General features: G+C 40.0%; 1 protein-coding gene across 6 annotated transcripts in view; it reads right to left on the bottom strand.

The window, feature by feature from the left end:
* Positions 1 to 23,125, bottom strand: part of ZNF521 (zinc finger protein 521) — a 269,241-nt gene that overhangs the window by 28,305 nt on the left and 217,811 nt on the right. For 4 of the 6 annotated variants that reach the window (XM_073331350.2, XM_073331352.2, XM_073331354.2 and 1 more), the window contains 2 exons: positions 10,117 to 10,182; positions 1,063 to 1,194 (listed from right to left, as the gene is read on the bottom strand). The exons of 1 other annotated variant lie outside the window; for it this stretch is intronic. In XM_073331350.2, the coding sequence (XP_073187451.1) occupies positions 1,063 to 1,194; positions 10,117 to 10,182 (198 nt within the window). The remainder of the gene's footprint in view (positions 1 to 1,062; positions 1,195 to 10,116; positions 10,183 to 23,125) is intronic. One more of the 6 variants, XM_073331353.2, reaches the window with a different exon arrangement.

The raw sequence follows: 23,125 nt of genomic DNA, 5'->3' as shown, positions 1-23,125 counted from the left end.
GGGAGGGGAGCTGCCAAACAAAGAGGAATAAAATGAAGGTATTAAGCGGTCTATTTGCCTATCAATGCACAGGCTTAAAGCATATTAATGGAAAACAGAAACCTTGAATGGCTTCCAAGATTAGCATGCTATTGATAGAAGAATACCCTAAGTGTGTTTTATCATGTTTTCCTATAGTTCTGCAACAGTCTCAGATTTTCATTTTATAAGCAAATTATGCATTTATGATACCTATTAACACTTGTGTTTTAGGGTGTAATTTTATAAAACAGTCTGCTAAAAAAAAAGGCCTATTGCCCTTTAAAAAAAAAGTCTGTGTGCATCCTTTGAATGTGTTCTCATTTTTAAGAACAATTGGGGGTAAGTTTTATGCACCATTTTTATGTGCCTCATTATATGTCAAATCTTGTACTCCTTAGTCCTTCTAGGCCAAGCCACTCTCTCAGCTGGGTTTATACCAATGCATATCTATTGACCTGAGAGGAACTAAAACTAGATTTAGACCTATGTCACTGACAGCAGAACTTGGCCCTGTGTAAGGAGTGCAAAATTTCCCCAAAAGCAAATTATGAAGGTTCTCCTTTTCTAGTGCCAACAACTAAATTAAACGGGAGCATTACTGTTGGTCCAAAGGAGAACACTGCAGCATGCTTTCTGGGCCAAAGCCAGCACTCCTTACCCAAGTTCTGCTCTCATTTACCACATTTTCTATAATTGGACAGCATGTATTGATGGTCATTTTCCCCCTTGGCAAGTTTAGAACATGACAGTGACGACACCGAGGTGTATGAATGTAACAATCAGTTTTGCAATTCTAAAAATACAAAGTTCTGATAAATAACTTTGAAATGCAATTCACGTAGATGCATGCCTGACCTTCCATCAAGCCTGATTTTTTAAACAGTTTCTAATCAATATTACTAATGAGCACAAGTCTAATATTGCATCTCAAAACTGACCTAAAGTCATAACATGACATAAATACTGAGGGCCATATAAATGAAAGCTCTGTATGCATAGGCTAAAGGCATTACAGGGAATGTACTGATCCCATCCGCCTACCTGTAAAGCAGACTGGACATTTGAAGGTGCCCCCCATTCCTTCAAAGCTGTGTTCTATCAGGTGGCACTGAAGTTTGGCAGGAGAGTCAAATGTTTGATTGCAGAGTTTACATTCATGGTTCAATCCTTCGTCTGGTGGAGAAATCAAAAGGAAGGTGAAATTCATCATGGATATTACGAAGTGCCAAGTCCAATATGATCTATGGACTGAACAGTTTTTTGTTTATCTAGTCCTGATAAACCTGCTGCCCCTAAAATCTATGGCTTCTGAAATGTTCTTCATCTGCAAGGTTTAAGAGCATAAACAACATACAAAGCCAAAGATTTGGTACATATAATTGTCATTGGATAGAAATGCAGATGTATCAGATTTCACTAAGAAACTAGCTCTGAGACAGGGAACATACATCCCTAACAAACCCACCCAATCACAAATGCATATATTTCCAAAGGAGTGCACAAGGAATTACATGTTTGGCGTCTATCAGCAAAGATGAGAATTGTATGCTTAAATGATCCTTCTTCCACTCTGCCTCTCAGTGGTATTCCTCGCAGCCAGCATGACAATGCATAGGCTTCAACCACAAACCAGTGTTTTATAACCTCCTATATAACTCCCCACTCCAGTTTTCCCTTCTCACTCCAGCTCCTGGTTTCTCTTGCAGACAGCCACCAAACTCATACCAATTTTTATAGGCTCTCAACACCCTTTTGGATAATCATAGATTTTTTTTTTCCTTTACTCATTATGTTTCCTAAATGCTCAGAAGTCCCTCACTCTTCCTTGACATAGGCTTTCCTGGTGGTATCACATGGCCTTAAAACCCTTCCCACTGCTACCTACAGGTTCCCTATGCTTTCGTCCACAGGCATCACTCCTAGCTTCAGGCAGTGAATGGCTGTCCTACTTAGAAACAGTTGCTAAGTAAGATGAGGCTTCCAGACCTTCTGCAGAGGGGTCAATTCCCACAGCACAGCTTAGAAAAGGTCCTTCTGTATGTCACTAGTGTGTTACACAAATAACATTGATCCAGCAGGTAAATACAATATTTGATTACTAAAAATCAAACAACACCACACAGCTTGGCAACCAACTAATCTCTACAACATTTCTTAGGTGAAAAAATGATTTAGGAAAGCCCTCTCTCTATCCCAAATATATAAATGTCAAACTGTCTACCTTCTGCTTAATACAACACTGACTAGAGTGATTAGTAACCATAATGACCAACATGCCAGGTTGGTAACTGCTGTCGATAGTGCATAGAACACACATAACACACACAAGCTTTTTTGTTTGTTTAATTCTATTAGAAAATTCTTTGAATTAATTTAAAGAAAACATGTCATGGAACCTGTAAACTGAGTGGTGTCACACAGTCTCTCAACCTAACCCTTAATAACTAACCAGAACTGAAATAATTTCAGTTGTATGCCTGGTGTTTTTGTTAGGCTGAATTTCTCTGAAGGCTAAATTCAGCCTTGGTGTAAGCAAGGGTAAGGGTAAGAATTTGGCGGGGGGGGGGGGGGCAGGGAATAAAGCATAACTAAGCTACTCAGGACATTCTAAATTTTAAAATTTCCTAAGAGGAAAAATCCATTGTGTATTTGGAGCTGTAGCAAATTCTTCTTGAATATAATTATCTAAACGGTTTATGAATTCTTCATATTGAGAAGATTCATATTGAGAAGGTGTAGAGCAAAACCTACAAAGCCATAAGGATTACACTTTATGTTAGGGGTTCTCTCAGTTAAGTAATCAGCATTAATAATATAGGCATGCACATAACTTTGTTTTTCCAACATGATAAAATCATGTTTTTAACTTAGCTGTGAATATAGAAACTTTTGGTCCTATTCTGGCTCTTTAAAATTATTGCTTATATGCTTCTCTTTCCCCTTCTTCCTTCCTGTCAGTCATCATGCAGCAGGATAGGGATTCACAGGGATAGCCAGGCACACAACAACAAGCAGAGTTTTAGCTTTTCCCATAGCAATTTGTTTTTGTTCTTTACGAAGTCCTGTATTAAAACACTGCTAAATTATCCTATCTAACATCACCCATTGAAACAGTGATCATAGTGTATTGAAATGGCTCGTCTTCCTGGGGAGACTATATATGCTAGGGTCAGAAGATCATAACTTGCTTGTGCACAAATTTCATGTATCTAACTACACTGTGATCTGTGCCTGGTATTCTATCAAAAATTGATCCAGAAGCCTAGTACATAGTTGGGAAGGGGGGAAGGAGAGGGCTATCTGAGCTGTGTGACATCTTTTATAAATCAGTGTATATAAATTAATAAATATTGACCCCAAAACATCTTCCATCCTCAGTGGGGATGCTCAGTTTTAGTGGATACTCAAGAAGCTGCCTAGGTTTTTCATCCTTCTGCCAACACTGCTAACCCTCTTTAGAGTCTGTAACCACTGTTCAAAGATAAGCCCTGCCGCATCTAATCACCACGAGGGTGGGCAAGAAGCCAGAAAACATCTGTTTGGAGGAGGAGGAAAATTGTTTAAAGGCAGCAGCATGCACAGAACTCAGCCACCAAGAGGACCAGAGAGGATCTCTCTGTCCCAGCCCAAAGGCTACCATGATGGAGGACAGCTGTGTAAACACAGCAGGACAGGGCCAGAAACAGTAGCCAAAATACAGGGCACCCTGCCCAATACCGGATAATTAAGAGGTATGGTCATAACGTGTGATGAACGTTTTACAAGGTACTCTCTCAGAAATAGGCAGGCTCCAGCAGTGGATGGTGCTGAAGAAGAACGTACACTCAGCAGCCTCATACAAAGCTGGTGCTTCCCTTTCTGAAGATCCTGAACTGGCATTCTCCATCCCTCCCACACTAGGAAACAGGTATTGTCATACTAGATCTGACCAACCATTCACCTAGCCAGTATCCTTTCTCCGATACTGGCCAGTACCAGGTATTTCAGAGAAAATCCCAATAATGGACAATTATGCACTAACAAGCCGATGAGGGAAGTTTCTTTGTCAACCTGTCCATGCTGATGTACAGACTCACAGCATGTGGGACAGCGGGAGCTCATCCCTGGCTCTTTCACCCATCAAGGTGAAAATAATCAATGCCAAGCCTTGAAACACAGAGTTAGCATTGGCAAATTAATGGTGCTAGTCATTCTATATCACTAGCATCCTGAAGGGAAATTTCTCAAAACATTCCAAGGGGATATGGATTCCTGAATTGAGATACTGGGATACAGAGAAATTCAAACAGGAATGGGGTTATGGAATTTTCCTTGCCTGGTCCACAATAATTATCTTAATTAAACATGGCAAAACAGGTAGAAAGATATGAATTCTGATTTGAAGAATATCTAATTTTGGCTAATACAGTGTTTTTACTTGTTCAAGAACAGTTGGTCCCTGTTAAAATAAGACTGTTATATTTCCAGTATCCCTGAGATCTGTTGGTCACAAACATTAAAATTACTTAGCCAGCTTTATATTGCTAATTTCATTTTCCTAAAGGTTTATAAAAAGGGATTAAAAAGTTCACTTCACCAACTCACCTCTGGCAAATGGGTAACTTCCCCAGGCAAGAACCATCAATGTCTGCAGAATCTAAGCTTTCTGTTCAAAAATAAATGTGCCTAGCCCTTACATTTATAAAGATCACATTTAAAACATGAACAAATTTGTTTTCTTCCTACGTCTGCAGCTTTGGGATTTTCTTTACATGGGACAATTTTTTCACTCCAAGTTTGACATAAAACTCACCCTGTGCTCCATGCCTGGAATAAATGGCAAATTTCCACTTATTAAATTCAAGAATGTGAGATGGGCATTACTTAAACTTAAGAGGAAGGAACATAGTTAGCACATAGCACTGGATTAGGAGTCAAGAGTTCTGGGGTTTCCCAGCTCTGCTACTGACTTATTGTGTGGCCTTGGGCAAATCAGTTATTCTCTCTGCTTTAGATTATCCATCAATAAAACAGGTATAGTAGTTTTTACCTAACTCTCAAGGGTGTTATGAGGTTACTTAATTAGTGACTAATTATGGCTTTTAATAAGACTACCATGACAGAGGAGGGGCTCTGCATCAATGCTAGATCCTAGAGGCATTCTAGCACAGTGACTGCTGAGACACACAGAAGACCTCTGGAAACACCAAGGGAGCTCACATCAGGGTGATCGCTGCCTTTCACAGGTGCAGTGCGTGTGTGTGCACGTGCAAACACTGCCCCCCTCCACTTCTACTGGTTTTGGTGTAACAGGTAGTGCAGAGGAGGGTTGGGTCATTGCTCTGCCCTGCCCTGCTTCCTGTGGAGAATTCAGAAGTGTCACTAGTGCTGTATCTCCCTCTGGTATACAGGAACAGGCTGGGGTTGTGGACGCTCCTTGTGGAGGTATAAGGTAGGGAAAAAGGGAGTTGGAAAGATTTCTTGAGCCTTCTTACATAATTGTGCATGGCCAGCCACAATCTGGCTCTTATTTAGCAGGCAATTTGCTAAAGCACTACAACAGTGCATAAAGTATTATATCATTAATAAAAATAAAGGGCCAGTGGCAAATGCCACATTTTCAGTTTACATTTGGGATAAATCTGAAATGCAATGGAGTGTCAGAATACAGTCCACGAGGTCTTCTTCCCCACACAAGAGAGCTGCTATACTTCGAGTGAGAGTGTGTGTCGGGGGGGGGGGGGGGGCGGCAAGTGCTGAACAGCTTTAAAAAATTCAATCAAAATAATCTTCTGCTCTTTAGAAAGGTGGCGGCTGACAGTAATTGGAAAATACTGTCTGACTCATTTATTAAAGTGAGATTCAGAGTCAATTGATTTAATAACCATTAGAATATTCTATTAAGGGTATAATAGGTTGGAACAGCCCTATTTTTTATGAAGAGTTATAGGTAAGAAATAAGCAATGCTATGGAATTCTAGGCAACCGCTTATATGGATTAAATTTAGAATATTGCTTGCAACACAGGTATTAAAGCACCAACTATCAGGAGGAGGAATAGGAAATACATTCCAGTGCAAACGAGTTAGCTGAACAATGAGAAAGAAATTAACCTATAACACCTACACTTTTCCAAATTAAACGGAAAACCGTACCTTGCAGTCCCTGGTGTTGCACATTGCAAAACAAGTCAGTATGTCCTTCACGTTATAGATCCAATAACTCCATAAGGGAGTTAAGAACAAAGTGCCCACTGTATATCACAAAACTGAGATTTAAAAGTGCACCTACATGGTTAAGGTGTGAGGTAAGACATGGTTAAAGCCTAACAACATCAATGAGGATGGCTTACCCAATGTTGGAAGATAATTTAATTTGACGCATGCAGAATTTCCGGCTAAGTAAATTATTTCCATTTATAATCTTTACTCAGACGATACATAAATGTAAACATGAATAAATTCCAAATAAAAGTGTGTAATATTCATATAAATATTTAATATTTACACAAATATTAAATGTTTCAATGGATGTAAGCAGATTGTAATTGAGGTGCAGCCCATTACCTTAAGCAGCTAACTTGATAACCAGCTATAAAAACAAACAACAAAATCCATCTTGAAGCTGAACATACACTCACATTCAAAGCTGTAGGCTATCTGCTAAAAATTCTCTCTCTTACCATTCAACACCTACATCTGCTAATTTGTTACTTTTATTCCAGAGAAAACAGATAAAGTTGTAACATTCTGGCAGTTCAGACCCCATCAAAGTTCTGAACTCCACACAGAACTTATTTCACTGAAGACAGTGACATTTCAATATAAACTTTAAACAAGGGAAGCAGCCTCTGTGTGTCCCAAGTTTATGCTTTTTTCTTGTCAATAAAAACAAAAATCTAGTGTGGCTACAAGCAAATTGTTCAGTGGTTGACTCACATGCAGTTGTTAAGTTGGTAACCACTGGGGGCCCCCTTATATTGTCCGAACAACACTATAGCCACCACTGAAAACCAATTTGTATCAGTTTATAAGTAGGACTCTCTCTCATTCACCTTCCAGGCTGTCCAGAAGGGTCCTTCTGCCTCCTACTTTGACTGAATCCATCAGCTAAGGTCCAAAGATATAAACTCCTCCTGGTAAAGCTCCTGATCAAAACAGGAGTAAACTCTGCCCTCTGCATAAAACACAGGAACCAAATGGCCTGAAGTTCCTGTAATTTTCCAGCTCAAAAGTGTGTACAGCTACAGTGTGTTTTCTTTTTTAACCAAGCAAACTATGCCCTAAACCAATTTCTTCCCCTTCACCTTGCTTCCCCTCTTCCCTGAGTTAATTTCACAGCACACATTTATAAGCCAGAGGTCTAAGGAGTAACGAAGAAATGGCACAGATGACAAAGCTAACCCCTTGGCTACAACAGCTTGTACTAAAAAATAGAGTAAAAAAAATAAGCAGTACTGCATTGTAATTTGCAATGCATATGTTGACCCAATTGTTTCTTAGTTTACGTATTTGTGTCACTGGTGCTTCTTTTTTAATGACAATGTGCAGAGTTCACAACTGCTACACAAATACAAAAGTGTCTGAGTTTTGTTACAAATAATTTCACTGCTATTTCAAACCCAGCTAGTAACTGTAATTCTTAAGCCCCTGCTATAAAAAAGAACTTCTAGTGTTCAAATATCAGGTAGGCCTTTTCTCCACCTGCTTAAAGAAGACACAATTACTCTATAAAGACTTGATGCTGAACTGAACATTGCCTGATGAATTCTAGCATCATGTTTGTCATTTCTCCCTGATTGAAATAGAGCTTCTGTCATTTTTAATTTCTCAAGCATTATCATGCCACCCGCCCCAAGACAAAAACCACAATCCACCAAGGTGTTAATTCTGAAAAGCACAGGAGTAAAGTGATAAAGAAATAGATGTACTAAAGCCAAAGGATACAGCTGGAATTTGCTGAAAGGAAATGTTTACAGCACTGAAAGAACTGCCACTGAAAAAAGTCTAATAAAAAGTCTAAATGAAGTCCCATCCTGTTCTGCTAGGCTAGGAGCATAGGGTCTGAGTGGGCGACAGAATTACAATCAGGAATGTCCTGTCATATTCAGGAAAGCTGACCACTTTTCTCACACTGTGGGAGGGGGGGGGGCATTTATTCTCAGTCCAATTCTAAATGAGTCTGTGACTTTGGTCATAAAAAGTTTGCTCAGTGTGGAAACCTAGCATGCATGGTTCCATCTTGGGTGACATTTCCCCGTCCCTTTTCAAATAAAAAAAAAGAGGATATTTAGGGCAAGATTGTGCCTACCTGTGAGTGGGTACATGGGAGGGAGTTGGGGCAAAGAAGTAAGGAGCCTTCCCCATTTTATGCCCATGCTTAGCAGTCATGCAAAATCCTAGTCCTGTCATCCACGAGTCACACAGGCAATCTTAGCCCTCCCAAATAGGGCGAAGAAAGGCAGGGCAGGGCAAGGCCAGGCTATGACTCTTCCCCGTCCACTGTGTTGGCCCTTGGAGCTGTACCAGTACTGGAGAGAACATGTGCATTGGACCCTGTAAAATGGTGGTGCTGGGGCACTTCAGCTCCAATAGTGCTCCCAGAGGCATTGTGCAATATGGCCTACTCTATGGCTAAGGAACACGCAGCTTTTTGTAGAGTATTGCTAATGCACCTTTGAGGAACAGCCACTAGGAGAAGGGTGCTGATGGAGCAACAAGCACTAGAGTCCACCTCCTCAATTAAAGCAAAAAGTCTATCTCTCCAGGGCCAGATTTTGAAATTAACTCTGCTTAAGGGAAAGCTAGTTTGCTGCATCTCTCACTCCACTGTATTTCTGTCTGAAGCAAGGGATGCATTTCACTTCACCAACTGTTCACCTTTTTGCTTGGTTGCACTCACTTTGGCTGCATGTAAGTGAATTCTTACTACAAGTGCCTTTAGCACTGTACATTGATTAAACCCCCAAATGCCTAACCAATCAGGTTGGTTAAAATAAAAAAGGATTCATTGCATATCTAACAGTCCTAGCTTCTTAATAACTCTCATATTTTCATCTCAAGTAAGAAAGATTTCCATGTAGCAAATGCCCTTTCCAGGCATCTGGCTACTAGGAGAGAGTTCAAGAATTCAGCAACAGAGTTAGTCACCATGTTATGGGACACAATTTGTTACTTCTTGTCTGTAACTGCACCAGGAAAAGGTATTTAGTTTTTGTTTTTTTTTTAAATCTGCGTTGCATCACATAGCATGTACACATCACAAGGTTACACAACATCATTGCTATGCAGCCTCCTGTGACATGGCATATTCTGCAAATAATTTTCAAAATGTTTTCTCCTTGCTATTAGAAGAAATTAAAAGCACCATTAAGAAAAAGCTGTAGTTTCTGAGTTAGTTGTAGCAGTATGAATCATTCAAATGTACTTCTAGCTTAACACTATCTCTCCAAAATGCTCTATGAGCATAAACCAAAGACTTAAACAGACTGATCTGGCAAATGCCTGCACATTGGAGTAACTAACTCAGATGAGCAGTCCTCCTAGTTTACATGAAACTGTTCATGTGAGTAGATAACTCAGAAATTTGCAAGGTCAGGCCTTTTAAACTGAGGCACGGCAAATGACTGATCCTTCTCCCATTGAAGACAATGGAAAATCTCTCACTAAATTTAGCTGGAGAAGGATCAGGCTCTATATAATTTGTACAAGGCCATAACACAATCAGGGTCAGTCAAGATTAGAATTTTGCAATTCCTTGTTCTCAATCCTGTGCTGAGGCCATATTTCTCCCTGAAAAGAAAGTTTCTTGTACCAACCCTTCTATAGTAAAATAAAATTATAATTCGAACTGTTCAGAGACTGGCTGGCAAAGTATTTATTAACAATTTAATCAAACCATGGGGAAAAAAACTAATAAAAATGTCACATTTGTATTCAGAAGAATTAAGAACAGAGTAATATAAGTCAAAAACTTTTGGTTTTTAGTATTGTGCATTCATTTTAAATGTGATTTTTTTTTTCTTGCTGTGTTGGATGTATTTTTTTGTTGTTGTTGTTGTTCATGCTTTCTGCTTGGAGAGGTAGCTTTCTCTGTTGTTTGATGTTAAATACCTACTAGTAATGCCCACCCGTCTGGGACTTCTGGAACTGGTGGAAGTACAGGTATATCTACCTTCGAGTACTGCACAAAAAAAACACAAATTGGTAAAATTGAAAGAGGATATTTCATGCAGCATAAACTAAACGCAACCTGTTGTAAAGTTAGGTCTACAGGGAAAACATCTTCTAGCACTGAGACAGTCGAATAGTCAATATTAATTCCACACAGCAGTGGACTAGCAGCACGAGCTATGTACCGTACACAACTCTCATCAGGTATTTTTTGTTCTGAGTGTATAGCAAGGTCAGGGCCTTCTTTTTTTGGCACAAAGCCACTAGTTGTCTGAAGGAGAAAATCACTAAATGCTGAAAAGCCGTTTATCCACGATGCTAAGAACAGCCTGCTTCCTCTGAGAGAGAGAGAGAGAGATAGACTAGAACAGGACTTCTTTGCATTTCTGAACATTAGAGATACCTAGAATGAAAAGTATTACACTTCCTGCTATTTAATTATATGAAAAGCCAGGCACTGTTGACAATTTTTTTTCAAAGCTGAATGCAGTATGAGAACTGTTGCTTACTGACTTCTTGTTACACATGTAAAGGACCTTTTGAAGAAGTGAACAGCAGTAGCTGGAATACTGTTTTAGAACTTCAACCTCCTGCCCTCTCCACCACCCTCTCCCCTACAAAAATAGGAGAAAAAAATGTGGAAAGGACACTTGAGGCCCTCAGAGCTGTGCTTAATTTACACTGGAACGGGGCTTTTAAACTAGACTCTTTTCTCCTAGCCCAACTGAACCAGTTTGAAGAATTTTTCTTGTTCAGAATATTATTAAAATGATATAGTTCCACTTAATGAGGTGTAATCTTTGTATTTTTTTCATCTAATTTAGTTGCTATTTTTTTGTTTAGGAAAATATGAGAAAGCTCAATTTCAGCTTGATTTAACTTTCACATATTTTTGTATTTGATCCCATTATACAGTAACATAGGCAGCTTTCGGCTCCCTTGACAAAAAGGGCTAGAGTCTGTTCTCACTTACAACACTGTAAATCTGATGTTACTCTATTGGCTACATGGATTTACACTGGAGAGCAAAATTGTCCCCAAACAAACTGAAGGGATCCCTGCATTGAAGAGTTTCCCAGTTTCTTGAAAAGACATACAATAATCAGGGCTGATTCACTTTTTCTTATGCTATATGTAGTACACTGTGTTTGTGATCTTTGTGAATTTATGGCTTCAGGCTGGCCGTTATTTAAATATATATTTATTTAGGACCCAAACTATAGCTCCTCCATAGAGCAGTCATCTTTTCCCAATATTCTGCCTACCAAGAAGTGGAGTTTAAGAAATACCCAAGAAGCTCCAAAAAGACAGAAATAAACAGAGAGGGGACTGGAGGGGACAAAAAGCATAGAAGAGGAGGAACACAAAAGACTGCAGAGAGGAAAAGGCAGGTAAAGATTAGGGAATGGGGGGGGGAATACTGTAGACAGGAGGAGGAAGGGAAGAGGTAAGTGGGAAAAACAAGGAGCCACTGTAAAAGGGTGGGGTGGCATAGAAGGAAAACCAATAGAGAAGAAGAAGGAAAATGGAGCCACAGGCAGGAAGAGTAGATGTGACAAGAAAAGCTCGAGGAGAAGAGGTGGAGAAGGAAGAAAAGAAGAGAAGTGGGGACAGGGCAGAGAAGCCCTGGGGGTCGGAGGGAAGGGAAGATGCAAAAGAAAATCTTGATTTGATCCACATTCAAATTTTATTGGAGAAACGCTCAAAAGCATTCATCTCCGGACAGAAGTCTGGCAATTTACTGCAGCTCCAATGGCAATAATGATAAATGCATTTTTTTAAAGCCAAATGGCTCAAGCAGCCGACAATGTTACCGCTACATAATTAATAACAATAAGCAATTAAAGAGAACAGCAGGTTACAACTATAACACATCAAAATATATTAGCAAAGGAAAAAAATACATCACAGTTATGAGAAAAATAAATGTACAGTCTTTGAGGCCAATGTACATCCTCTCTTATGGGTAAAACTTGTAGAGCCAGAGAAAAATGTAGTATGGCATTAAACTACTATGAGGTGATTAACATCACACCAAAACCAAATAACACTTCTAATGCTCTGAGGAAATTTGAAACGTGATATGAAAAACATGACTGTAACAGCAAGAGAGAGTTTGCTGACCACTATATGGCATTAAACTTTGACTGAGAAATACTCTAATAAATAACTTACAAGACTGCATTTGTTGGCTCACATATTTTCAAAAAGGTCCACCGAGTTTTTCTTTTTCTTGTTAATTTAAATAAGGAGAAGGGGTGAGAAAACAGCAAAGAAGGATATAAGAGGAATCAAAACCACTTGTGGGGTAAAAAGACATGGGGTTCTTACTCAGGGTGGGACCATGCCCCTTCCCTTCTCTGAACTGGCATTCGGGGACATCTCCCGGACATACGGCCATCTCACTGAAAAATATTGCCCACCCCCCTTCCCTTTTCAGATGTTGCTGCCATCGCAGCTCCTTGCAGCCCCCTGTTAATGCTATGCAATCATCTAGCAGGTGATGCTCATAGAGCCATGCAGTTAGCTTATGCTTCCACCCTCACCAGGCCAGACACTAGATGGCTGGAGTGGAAGTGCCAAGGCTGCTCCCAACCTTGAGAATTCTGCATGGCACCACAATGTTTTTCTTTAGCCTGCCAACCACTGTTTAGGTATTAGCCCTAAGCATTGGTGTGTAGGAGCTAAATTCCACCCTCTGCTGCACAAGAGGGGGAAGACATTGTTTGGAAACCTCTTCTTCCCCATGCAAGCAGCAGGACACGGTCTCTCCATTGCAATCACAAGTAGTAGTAAGAAGGACAGACAGCTACTTCATTGGCCCATGCACCACATTCCCCAGTGGGCAACTAACTCCCCAGCCAGCTAGTGAGTATGCTGCACTCAGCGGCAAGTGCTAACTGGCAGCAGATAGGATCGTACTTTGCTTCTGATCAGGAGAGCAGCAAAGTGCACTGCACAGCACTTCCTCTTGTCCTACCATGAAAAATCATTCCCTGGTTGGCAGAAGTCCTTTTGCAGAGGACACAGTGGGCAGCATCTGTGCTCTCCATAGCTGCCTTGGCCAAAATAGGATTTAGCTCTCGTTTAAACTAGGCAGTCGGCATTCATTAGCAATGGTGGGGGGAAGAATCCAACAAACTATATCAAACACCATTAACCCACTGCACAACTACTGTGATCCAGCATCTCCAAAAGTTGGAGGCTGGAATCAATACATAGTCTCCACTAAACTATCTATAGGCATAACAAGGGGCTGGGGATAAATGGGTGCTTCTCCACTCTCTCATGTACACTGGGGGAGGGGGGGAATGGAGATCCTTGCTACAAAACCCCATACTGCCCCACAGTCTGACAGACGATCCATAGGAGTCAAACACACACATGAAAAGGCACATTACAGTGAAAACAGTATTGCCAACACCAAACACTCAAAAATCATGAGTCAGGCTCCCAAAATCATGAGATGGGCTTAAAAATCATAAGATTTTAAAACAATAATTCATGTTGAATTCTTTGCTTTGTGGATTTGGCATTTTTAAGTATCAGATTTTCCAGCCTTTCTCTGTAACTGCAAGGACTAGAAATTTGTCCCCCCTCTTTGTTTTTTTCTAAATGAAAGCTGAGATTCTCATGTATTCATATGACTCCAGGGAGTAGGCTTTAAGCAAAACACTACATATCATGAGACTCATGATAAAACTGTGAGTTGGAAACACTGTGAAACCTTGTTTAGCTGAATGAAATGGGGGACACAAAATTAATTCAGATAAATGAGGTTTTGGATAAGCAGGGGACTAGTTAGTGATGTTTAATATACATCATGGGACATGACCTCATTACAGATAAGGTACGTTAGCCTCTGTGTGTGTGTTTCATAGTAGATGTGCCATTGTCACAACAAATGAAAGCAAAACTGTTCTAGTCCCCGATCACTTATTTTTGTGTTTCCATATGCACCCTACATGAGCCTAAAGTATAATTAACACTGCTGAGAAGCAGCAGCAACAGTGGATAAGTCTCACTACAACAGTACTCCCATCATAACAGAAACACAAATGTACTAGTTATCGTAACAGTGTTACGGTAAGTACACCTTTGCACCAAATCATCAAAACTTAGTGGATGGAAAGGGGAAATGATGGATTCTTGATAAGATTTTAGTCAGCGAGAAATAATGCTGCCGAAGTGTAAGAGTAGGACAGTGGAGAGAGACAAGTGAGGATTTGTACTAATTTAATCAAGAATCAGAGGCCAATAATTAAATATAGCCATCCATCCTTCTTACAGAGCAATTCCTGATGTTCCCATCTGCAAAGAACTAAAACACAGTAAAACCAAACCAAACAAAAATACCCTGATAAAATATTTCTAAGGCTATAATGCAGAATTATAAAAATGTTTTGGGCACAATACATTTTTAATTTCTTTACGATAAATTTTTTTTAAGACCTGCACAAGTTCATTCAAGCTACTATTTAAAAATTTAAATATTGTATACTCTGACTATATAACAAAGACCGGTTCCATGGCATTTTATTTTTATTAAGAAATAAAATCTCAATGTCAAAAAAAGATATTTAGCAACATATATATTTAACTACTGTGATCTTTTTCTCTCTGAAAGCCTTGGGGCCATCACCTACAAATCCATGACAATGTTTAAAACCACCTAAGACTCTCCATCAGAAAACTTGAAGTCTGCAAGTAGCTAGAACTCATCTCCAAACCTCCTTACTTGTTTCCTTCACCTTATATAAGCCACAACTTTTAGTTTGTTAGAGGCTAGAGGCAAGCAGAGGGCTTTAACACAAAGCATGTTTGAACAACAGAAGTGAGGTAAAGGAGGACTAGTCATTTTCTGAAAAATGGGGGCATTTCAGAAGCAAAATCAAAAGGTGGTAAAGAGAGTAAGAGGCCAACATCATTTGCTACCCTACTTATTAATTAAACCTGTCAGAACCAGCAGGCTTTGTCAAATGCTTCTATGAAGAAAAGAGTTAGTCCTAGATGATACTGATGTTAACCCTGAAATATTTTCATTAACAACAAATAAAAGGGTTTGTTGCCACAATTATGTTTTGTGAAGGAGGAGAAAATGAAGTACCAAACTTTAAAATAAAAGGAAAGTAGTACAGTAGAACCCCAGAGTTCTGAACACCAGAGTTCTGAACTGACCAGTCAACCACACACCTCATGTGGAAAAAGTACACCATCAGGCAGCAGCAGTGCAAAAAACAAAAAAGCAAATACGATACAGTACTATGTTAAATGGAAATTACTAAAAAAAAAAATAAAAGGAAAGCAGCATTTTTCTTCTGTATAGTAAAGTTTCAAAACTGTATTAAGTCAATGTTCAGCTGTGAACTTTGAAAGAACCACCATAATGTTTGGCAAATAAATCTGTTAGTCTTTAATGTGCCACCAGACGCCGCGTTGTTTTTGTGGATACAGACTAACACGGCTACCCCTCTCATAATGTTTTGTTCAGAGTTATGAACACTTCCATTCCCGAGGTGTTTGTAACTCTGAGGTTGTACTGTATGGAAGAAAAGTGTACTGGCCCCAACACTTCAACTAACTAAATATTTTCAACTAACTAACTAAAGGCAGTATATTTTCAACTAACTAAAAAGCAGTATTCAGTGCCAACATGTAACAGACCACAAAGAACACCTTTTAGAGAGACAAAGAGACAGAGGTGAAGGTCGAACACCAGAGATCTGGACTGAGTATCATCCCACCAACACCTCCCAATCATTAAATATACACAATTGAACAAGAATCACATGTACACATGTGAAAGAAAAAAGTCTGAGAGTGAGCTTCAGCAGCCAGAGTCTGTCTATGCACCCTACAACACCAGTATTGCTAGTAAAATAAAGAAACTATACTGAAGCTCTGACTTAAAATTGGTAAAACCTAGGGCTGTCGATTAATCGCAATTAACTCATGCGATTAGCTCAAAAAATGTACTGCAGTTAAAAAATTAATCGTGATTAATCGCACGATGAAACAATAGAATACCAACTGAAATTTATTAAATATTTGTGGATGTTTTTCTACATTTTCAAATATATTGATTTCTATTACAACACAGAATACAACGTGTACAGTGCTCACTTTGTATTATTTTTGATTAAAAAGTGTTTGTACTGTAAAAATGATAAACAAAAAAAATAGCATTTTTCAATTCACCTAAGACAAGGACCGTAGTGTAATCTCTATCATGAAAGTGTAACTTACAAATGTAGATTTTTTGTGTTACATAACTGCACTCAAAAACAAAACAATGTAAAACTTTAGAGCCTACAAGTCCACTCAGTCCTACTTCTTGTTCAGCCAATCACTAAGACAAACAAGTTTGTTTCCATTTATGGGAGATACTGTTGCCTGCTTATTTATAACGTCACCTGAAAGTGAGAACAGGAGTTCGCATGGCACTTTTGTAGCCGGCACTGCAAGGTATTATGTGCCAGATATACTAAACATTTGTGTGCCCCTTCATGATTCAGCCACCATTCCGAAGGACATGCTTCCATACTGATGACGTTCATTAAAAAAATAGTGCATTAATTAAATTTGTGACTGACCTCCTTGGGGGAGAATTGTATATCCCCTGCTCTGTTTTACCCGCCATATATTTCATGTTATAGCAGTCTTGGATGATGACCCAGCACGTTGTTTGATTTACAAACACTGCCACTGCAGATTTGACAAAATGCAAAGAAGGTACCAATGTGAGATTTCTAAAAATAGCTACAGCATTCGACCAAAGTTTTAAGAAACTGAAGTGCCATCCAAAATCTAAGAGGGACCAAGTGTGGAGTATGCTTTCAGAAGTCTTAAAAGAGCAACACTCAGATGCGGAAACTACAAAACCCAAACCACCAAAAAAGAAAATCAACCTTCTGCTGGTGGCATCATCATCAGATGATGAAACTGAACATGCATCGGTCCGCTCTGCTTTGGATCATTATTGAGCAGAACCCGGCATCAGCTTGTACACATCCTCTGGAATGGTGGATGAAGAATGAAGGGACATATTTATCTTTAGCGCATCTGGCACATAAATATCTGCGACACCGGTTACAACAGTGCCATGCGAACGCCTGTTCTCACTTTCAGGTGACACTTGTAAACAAGAAGCGGGCAGTATTATCTCCTGCAAATGTAACCAAATGTTTATCTGAACGATTGGCTGAAGTAGGAGTGAGTGGACTTGTAGGCTCTAAAGTTTTACATTGTTTTATTTTTGAACGCAGGTTTTTTTTGTACATAATTTGACATTTGTAAGTTCAACTTTCATGATAAAGAGATTGCACTACTTAGTACTTAGGTGAATTGAAAATACAATTTCTTTTTTTTTTTTACAGTGCAATTATTTGTAATAAAAATAAATATAAAGTGAGCACTGTACACTCTGTATTCTGTGTTGTAATTGAAATCAATATATTTAAATAAATGGTATTCTACAGTGTGATTAATTGTGATTAATTTTTTTAATCGCTTGACTGCGCTAGTAAAAGCATGAAAATGCTAAGTTAAAGTTATCGTTTTGTCCTTTGCTCACTGTGATGGTAACATATTACATCATATACAGTACGTTACCTCAGATCACGTTCTGCTCTCTGCCCACATCAAAACTTCCATGCAGCAGGGCAAGTCAAGTAGCTGCAGAGTTAATTTTTACCTTTATTTTCATGAAAAGCTCACATTAAAGGGAAACAGTTGCACTGTCAAGATTTGCAGAGACCCCCTCACCCCAACAGAACAAAATTAATCAATGCTAAGAGATAATATAAGAGTTCATTTACAACTGTGTGTATACATGTGTGGGTCTGTGTGTGTGTGTGTGTAAAGGAGGAGGTGAGTGTGTGGAGCACATTACACATGGAGCCATGTTGATAGCTGACGATCTTGGCCTTCATGTTAGGTAACTTGCAGTGCACACTTTAGGAAATAAATGTTTAAAAATATACAGTATGAGTGAGATTTTCAAAGACAAAAGGCAGCTAGGTGCCTAACTCCCACTGATTTTCAGTGGGAGTTAGATGCTTAACTGCCTTTTGTGCCTTTGAAAATCTCCCCCAATGTTGTTTAATTGCCTGGAGTTTAAAATAAAACAATGCTTCTTCCTTCCCCTCCCTCCAAGTCTCCTCACTGCTTTCCCTCAAATATAAATAAAAAGCTAGATCTCCTCCACTACATTTGCTTGCATTAATTGATGTTAAAGAAGTCTGTTAAAAATAAAGCCCAGCAGTGACATTTTTCCTTGCTAAAGCACGGTAGCAGCACATTACACACATTACAAAAAGGTCCCCTGGTAGGCTTGTGAAGTTCCACTCTGGCAGTAAAAGGCATCTACTGTATGCTTGCTGATTTATTTATTTATTTTTAAACAGAATGTGTCACAAAACCAGGGAAAACTCACCTGCTCAGTGTCTGGGCTTTAATACTGAATGGAGGAACTGGTTGCACACCACACATTTTTAGGATTATCTTTACCACTGGTAAATGAGACAGTCAAGCCAAAGTTAACTCAGTCCCAGTTTGGCGTTTTCAATATGGTTTAATCCACATTGTCTTTATTTACCGCAAGTATTGGATTGTTTTGGGGGTTTTGAGAGGTTCCAGAAAACATAGCATTTCATGATCAAGGCTCCCACTTGTACAACAATTTAATTATCGGCCTATTAAACTCCAAAAACATAAACCATTTACTGAAACAACTAGTAAGCAACTAATCTAACTCTGGGTTACTAAAGGATATGCTCTAAAAATTATTTAGGGGAAGTTCTATGGCCTGTGTGTTATTCCGGTCAGACCAGACAATCACATTGATCCCTTCTGGCCTTGGAATCCATGAAGATATACACCCTTCCTCCAATGAATCACCAGCTCCCCTGGTACAAAAGATTCTAGGAAAACATCTGGAAAAGAAGTACACGGTTGCAACTAGCTAATGATAACTTAGGGAAGGTGAGCTCGGAAGCTGAACAGGGACTGGAAGGATTGCTAAGATGGGTATGGCCAATGGAATATGAATAGAAACAAAGGTCTCAAGCCCTGCAATGTACTGAGCACTCTCAAGATATGCAAAGCCTCCTTTTTCTTCACATACTCTCCATGGGCAATGGCATCATGGGTGCTCAGAACTCTGCAGGGTGTTTTTAGCACCTGCGGGCTTGGGCTCCAAATCCTGTTCATTGTGCTTAATTTGCCAAGTCCTAAGTCCCCATGAGGGCAGAGTTAGGAAGAACTTTGAAGGTGATTACCAGAGGCTTAAATTTCATGCGTTTTAGTGGATGAGAAGTCAGTGGAGGGATCAAAGAGACGAGTAACGTGATCAGATTGATGCACAGGAAGATGAGTTCAGTGGCTGCACCTTGTTTGCACTGAAGAGGGGCAATGTGAGTGTTTGGGAGGCTAAAGAGGAAGATGTTGCTGTAGTCAAGGCAGGATATAATATGGACCTAGATACAAGATCTGGTTGTGGACATGGAAAGAAATGGAGACATCCTGGAGATAGTCAGGAGGAAAAAGCAGCAGGAACTGGACATAGCTCAGATATATGGGTTAGTGGAGAGGAAAGTCAAAAACAACAGAGAAGGAATATTGACAGCTCAGCACCAACCGGTATCTACTAGTTATTATTATTTATTTCTGGTAGTGCCAATGATATGCTAGGCCATCTCTAAACAGATAAAAAGACACGATCCCTGCTCTGAGGAGCTCACAACCACAAGATAAAGAGACTTATGAACAAAGGATGTGAGGGTGGGTTATGAAATGTATACACTTATGTTAACAAAATAGTCATGCAAATATATTTTTTAAAGGATACAGAAACTATTCCCAAATTACTCCTCAAGCTTGTCATTAAGTCAGCAAGTTTCCCACAGGCATCCTGGCAGGAATGAGTCTCCAGGAGGGATTTGACAGTGGAGAAAGTAATGCCTTTTGCATGAATCCAGGGATTCTTCCCTCACCCACGCATGGGGTGCAGCATATGCGAAGCTGCCAAATGACTTCTTTCAAATAAAAGAAGGGCTAGATTTTGAAAAAACTCGCTTTCATTTTTACACCAGCAAAATAACTGCAAGTGTGACTGGGTACATAAATAAACCCATGCCTCAGGGTCACTGTGGGTGCAAAAGTGAGACCCAGAAGGAACTTAGATTCTAAATCTATCCCTTGTATATCATCTCCAAAGAGACTATTTCCCATAGCATCTTTTACAGTGGCGATATCATGGTGATCGGTGCTGTGGGAATGCCATTGATTAGCATGATGGATGGGAGAGAAACTGCCATTTGCATGTCATGCTGACATAGCACTCCCAGCGAACAATCCCATTCCCTGTGGCCGATGAAGCACTGGGAGGAAGTGAGTGGAGGAAATGGATTGATGGTCAGAGGTCAGTAGAAGTATAAAGAGAGAGGAACAGCTCACTTTGTGATAGCACATTCCTCGCAAAACTGTTTCAGAATGAATATCCAGATCCTCACCTAGTGTAAATCAGCACAAACCCATTGAATTCAATGGAGTTTTGAGGAGTTGGCCTGTAAAGGGCTAGAGTCTAAAGCCAGCTTTGGAATCTCTTGCCATTGCTGGCTATTATCACTAGTGCAAGGCGTGGAAAGAGACAATGACGATGCTTAGCATACCATTGTGACAGACACCTTTCAAAAATTAAGATAGGTTCGGTCCCAAATACATGAAAAGATACTGAAATAAAAGATTGTCATAAACCTCTTTTAAACTGCAGTAAAAATAGTAGAGGTGTACATGTGTGTGGAGACATCCTGTAGCGCTTTTATGTTTTGGGGGGTTGCTTTTTTTTTTTTTAACATTTAGGATCCCAAACAAAACACCATTGTGCTAGTGCAAGAATCAGTAAGTGAAAATGGCTATCCACTAAAATAAACTGACCAGTATAGTTTGAATGTCCAAGATGAGTGAAATGAAAAGGTAAACACATAGTACAAAGGGTAATGCGTAAGTTAGATTTTAAAAATTATACCAGGCTTTAGCGTTACATCAATAAAGATAAGAACATTTTAAATCTATATTATTTTATATCTTGAAATGTCACTTTAAAGGGGAAAGCTGAGATTTAAAATTCTCATCCCCCTCTCTCTTCTTGACTTTCTACTTATCCCAGAATAGTTTGATGCTGTTGCTAGCTGCTAAGAGTCCAGACCAGGGATTCTAATTGGAGCTAGCTCTGCTCTCCATGGCTCATCTGGGGAAGAGAAGTACGCGGTTGTTCTGTAAGGTTACAAAAGCCTGCATTCTTCAAGCTGTACAGTAAATACACCCACACGCTGTTTGCTCTTCCCGAGGGGTGTGTGCTAAGCCCTGCCCCTCTCTCAGAGATGATGCCCAAGTCCAGACTGCAGGGCTAAGCTTCCCTGTGCTTGGGATTCTCAGCTGCAAACTTTTCTTAGGTGTTAGGCACCTACACTGTTTTAGCAAGAGAACAGGGGCACACATGCCTCACCTTGGCACCTCCCACTGGCTAGCGTAGCATGCTAGCTTTTGTGACTCCCATTCTCAGGCGCCTGTCTCTCCTGAGGCATTGTATGGGGAGCCTAGGTACATAACCCAGGCTGTGTGGATCCCAGTGATTTTCTAGGTGCCTAAAAGTTAGGCATGGTGACACTCAGCATCATCATGCACATGTTTCTTTGTGAATTTAGCTCTACCTAACTAGCCTGCTAGTTGTGGCTGATGTTGCCAGCTGTGCATTCTCAGAACTCAATCATAACTTTTAGCCCACTGGTTAGGGTGCTCACCTGGGATGTGTGAAATCCATAATTTAAGACCCTGCTCCACTGGGGGGGGGGGGGGGGAGAGAAGGGATCTGAAGATCTGAACAGGAATCAGCCACCTTTTAGATGAATACCTTAACTACTGGACTATGGGTTTTTCTGATGTGGGGCTCCCTCAGTCTCTGCTGCTGACTGTTCCACTGTGGATAAATAATGCAAGAATGACTGGGCCAGAGAGAGAGGAAACATGAGAATGACTATGAAGTGTCGTGGTTAGAGGGAGCACTCAGGTGGGAGATTCAGGAGCCAGCTCCTCTGCTCCTTTTAAATTATTTATTAACACTGGAACAGCTTCAACGGGAAAGATTGAAGGAGTCTCATGTCAGCATATCCCGTAACCTCACTCACTTTCAAGCTTGTAGATTCCTGTTCAAATCCCTTAACCTTATCTGGTGAAGGGGGAACCTGAGCCATGGGTCTCCCACATCTAAGGGGAGTGCCCTAACCACTGGGCTAAAAGTTACTAGGGAGGTTGTCAATTTTCCCCTGCCCACCCAGGCTGTTTTGTGTAAATTCACCTATCGGGGCCCAATCTGGCAGTTGAGCTCTGAGCACATTTGCCGGATGGGGCTCTACAGGTGAGTTAGTGGAGAAATGCCAATCTTTCCTCACTGTGGAACTTCAGTGTGCATTGCCAGAGTCAGAAACATAGGCACCTTGGGAAATGTTACTGCAAAAAATATAGGCATCCAGTGTGTTTAAGCACCTATGTGCTTTGGCAGCAGCTGAGTGAAGATTTTGTGAATCCCAGTGAGGCCTGAGTCTGGGATTTAGTGGCAGTTAATCACCTAAGTCCTTTTGTCCTCCTTTCTTAAAATGAGGATTAAGAGCATCTTTGCAAGCACTTTGGGGCAGGGAGCGTTTCTAATCCTATGTTTTGTGTAGTTACTATATGGTGCTATTACAATACTCGACAATAATCTTGTACGTTCCCCAAACGCTGGTGTAGTTCACTCCTCCCTTTAAATATCTAGAGGAAGCAAAAACTTAGGGATCCATCTTATATATTCCAGAGGGCCTTCAAATCCCATCGACTTCATAGGAGCTGAGGAACACTTAGAACCTTGCAGGTTGCAGCCCTTAAAGCAGTTTATGACTGACAATTGCTCGCCAGCA

This window comes from Lepidochelys kempii, chromosome 2 (genome assembly GCF_965140285.1).
Source record: "Lepidochelys kempii isolate rLepKem1 chromosome 2, rLepKem1.hap1, whole genome shotgun sequence".
In the NCBI taxonomy this organism is placed as follows: Eukaryota; Metazoa; Chordata; order Testudines; family Cheloniidae; genus Lepidochelys; species Lepidochelys kempii.
The sequence above is the reverse complement of the archived record's forward strand: the minus strand, read 5'-3'. Positions and strand labels throughout refer to the sequence as shown.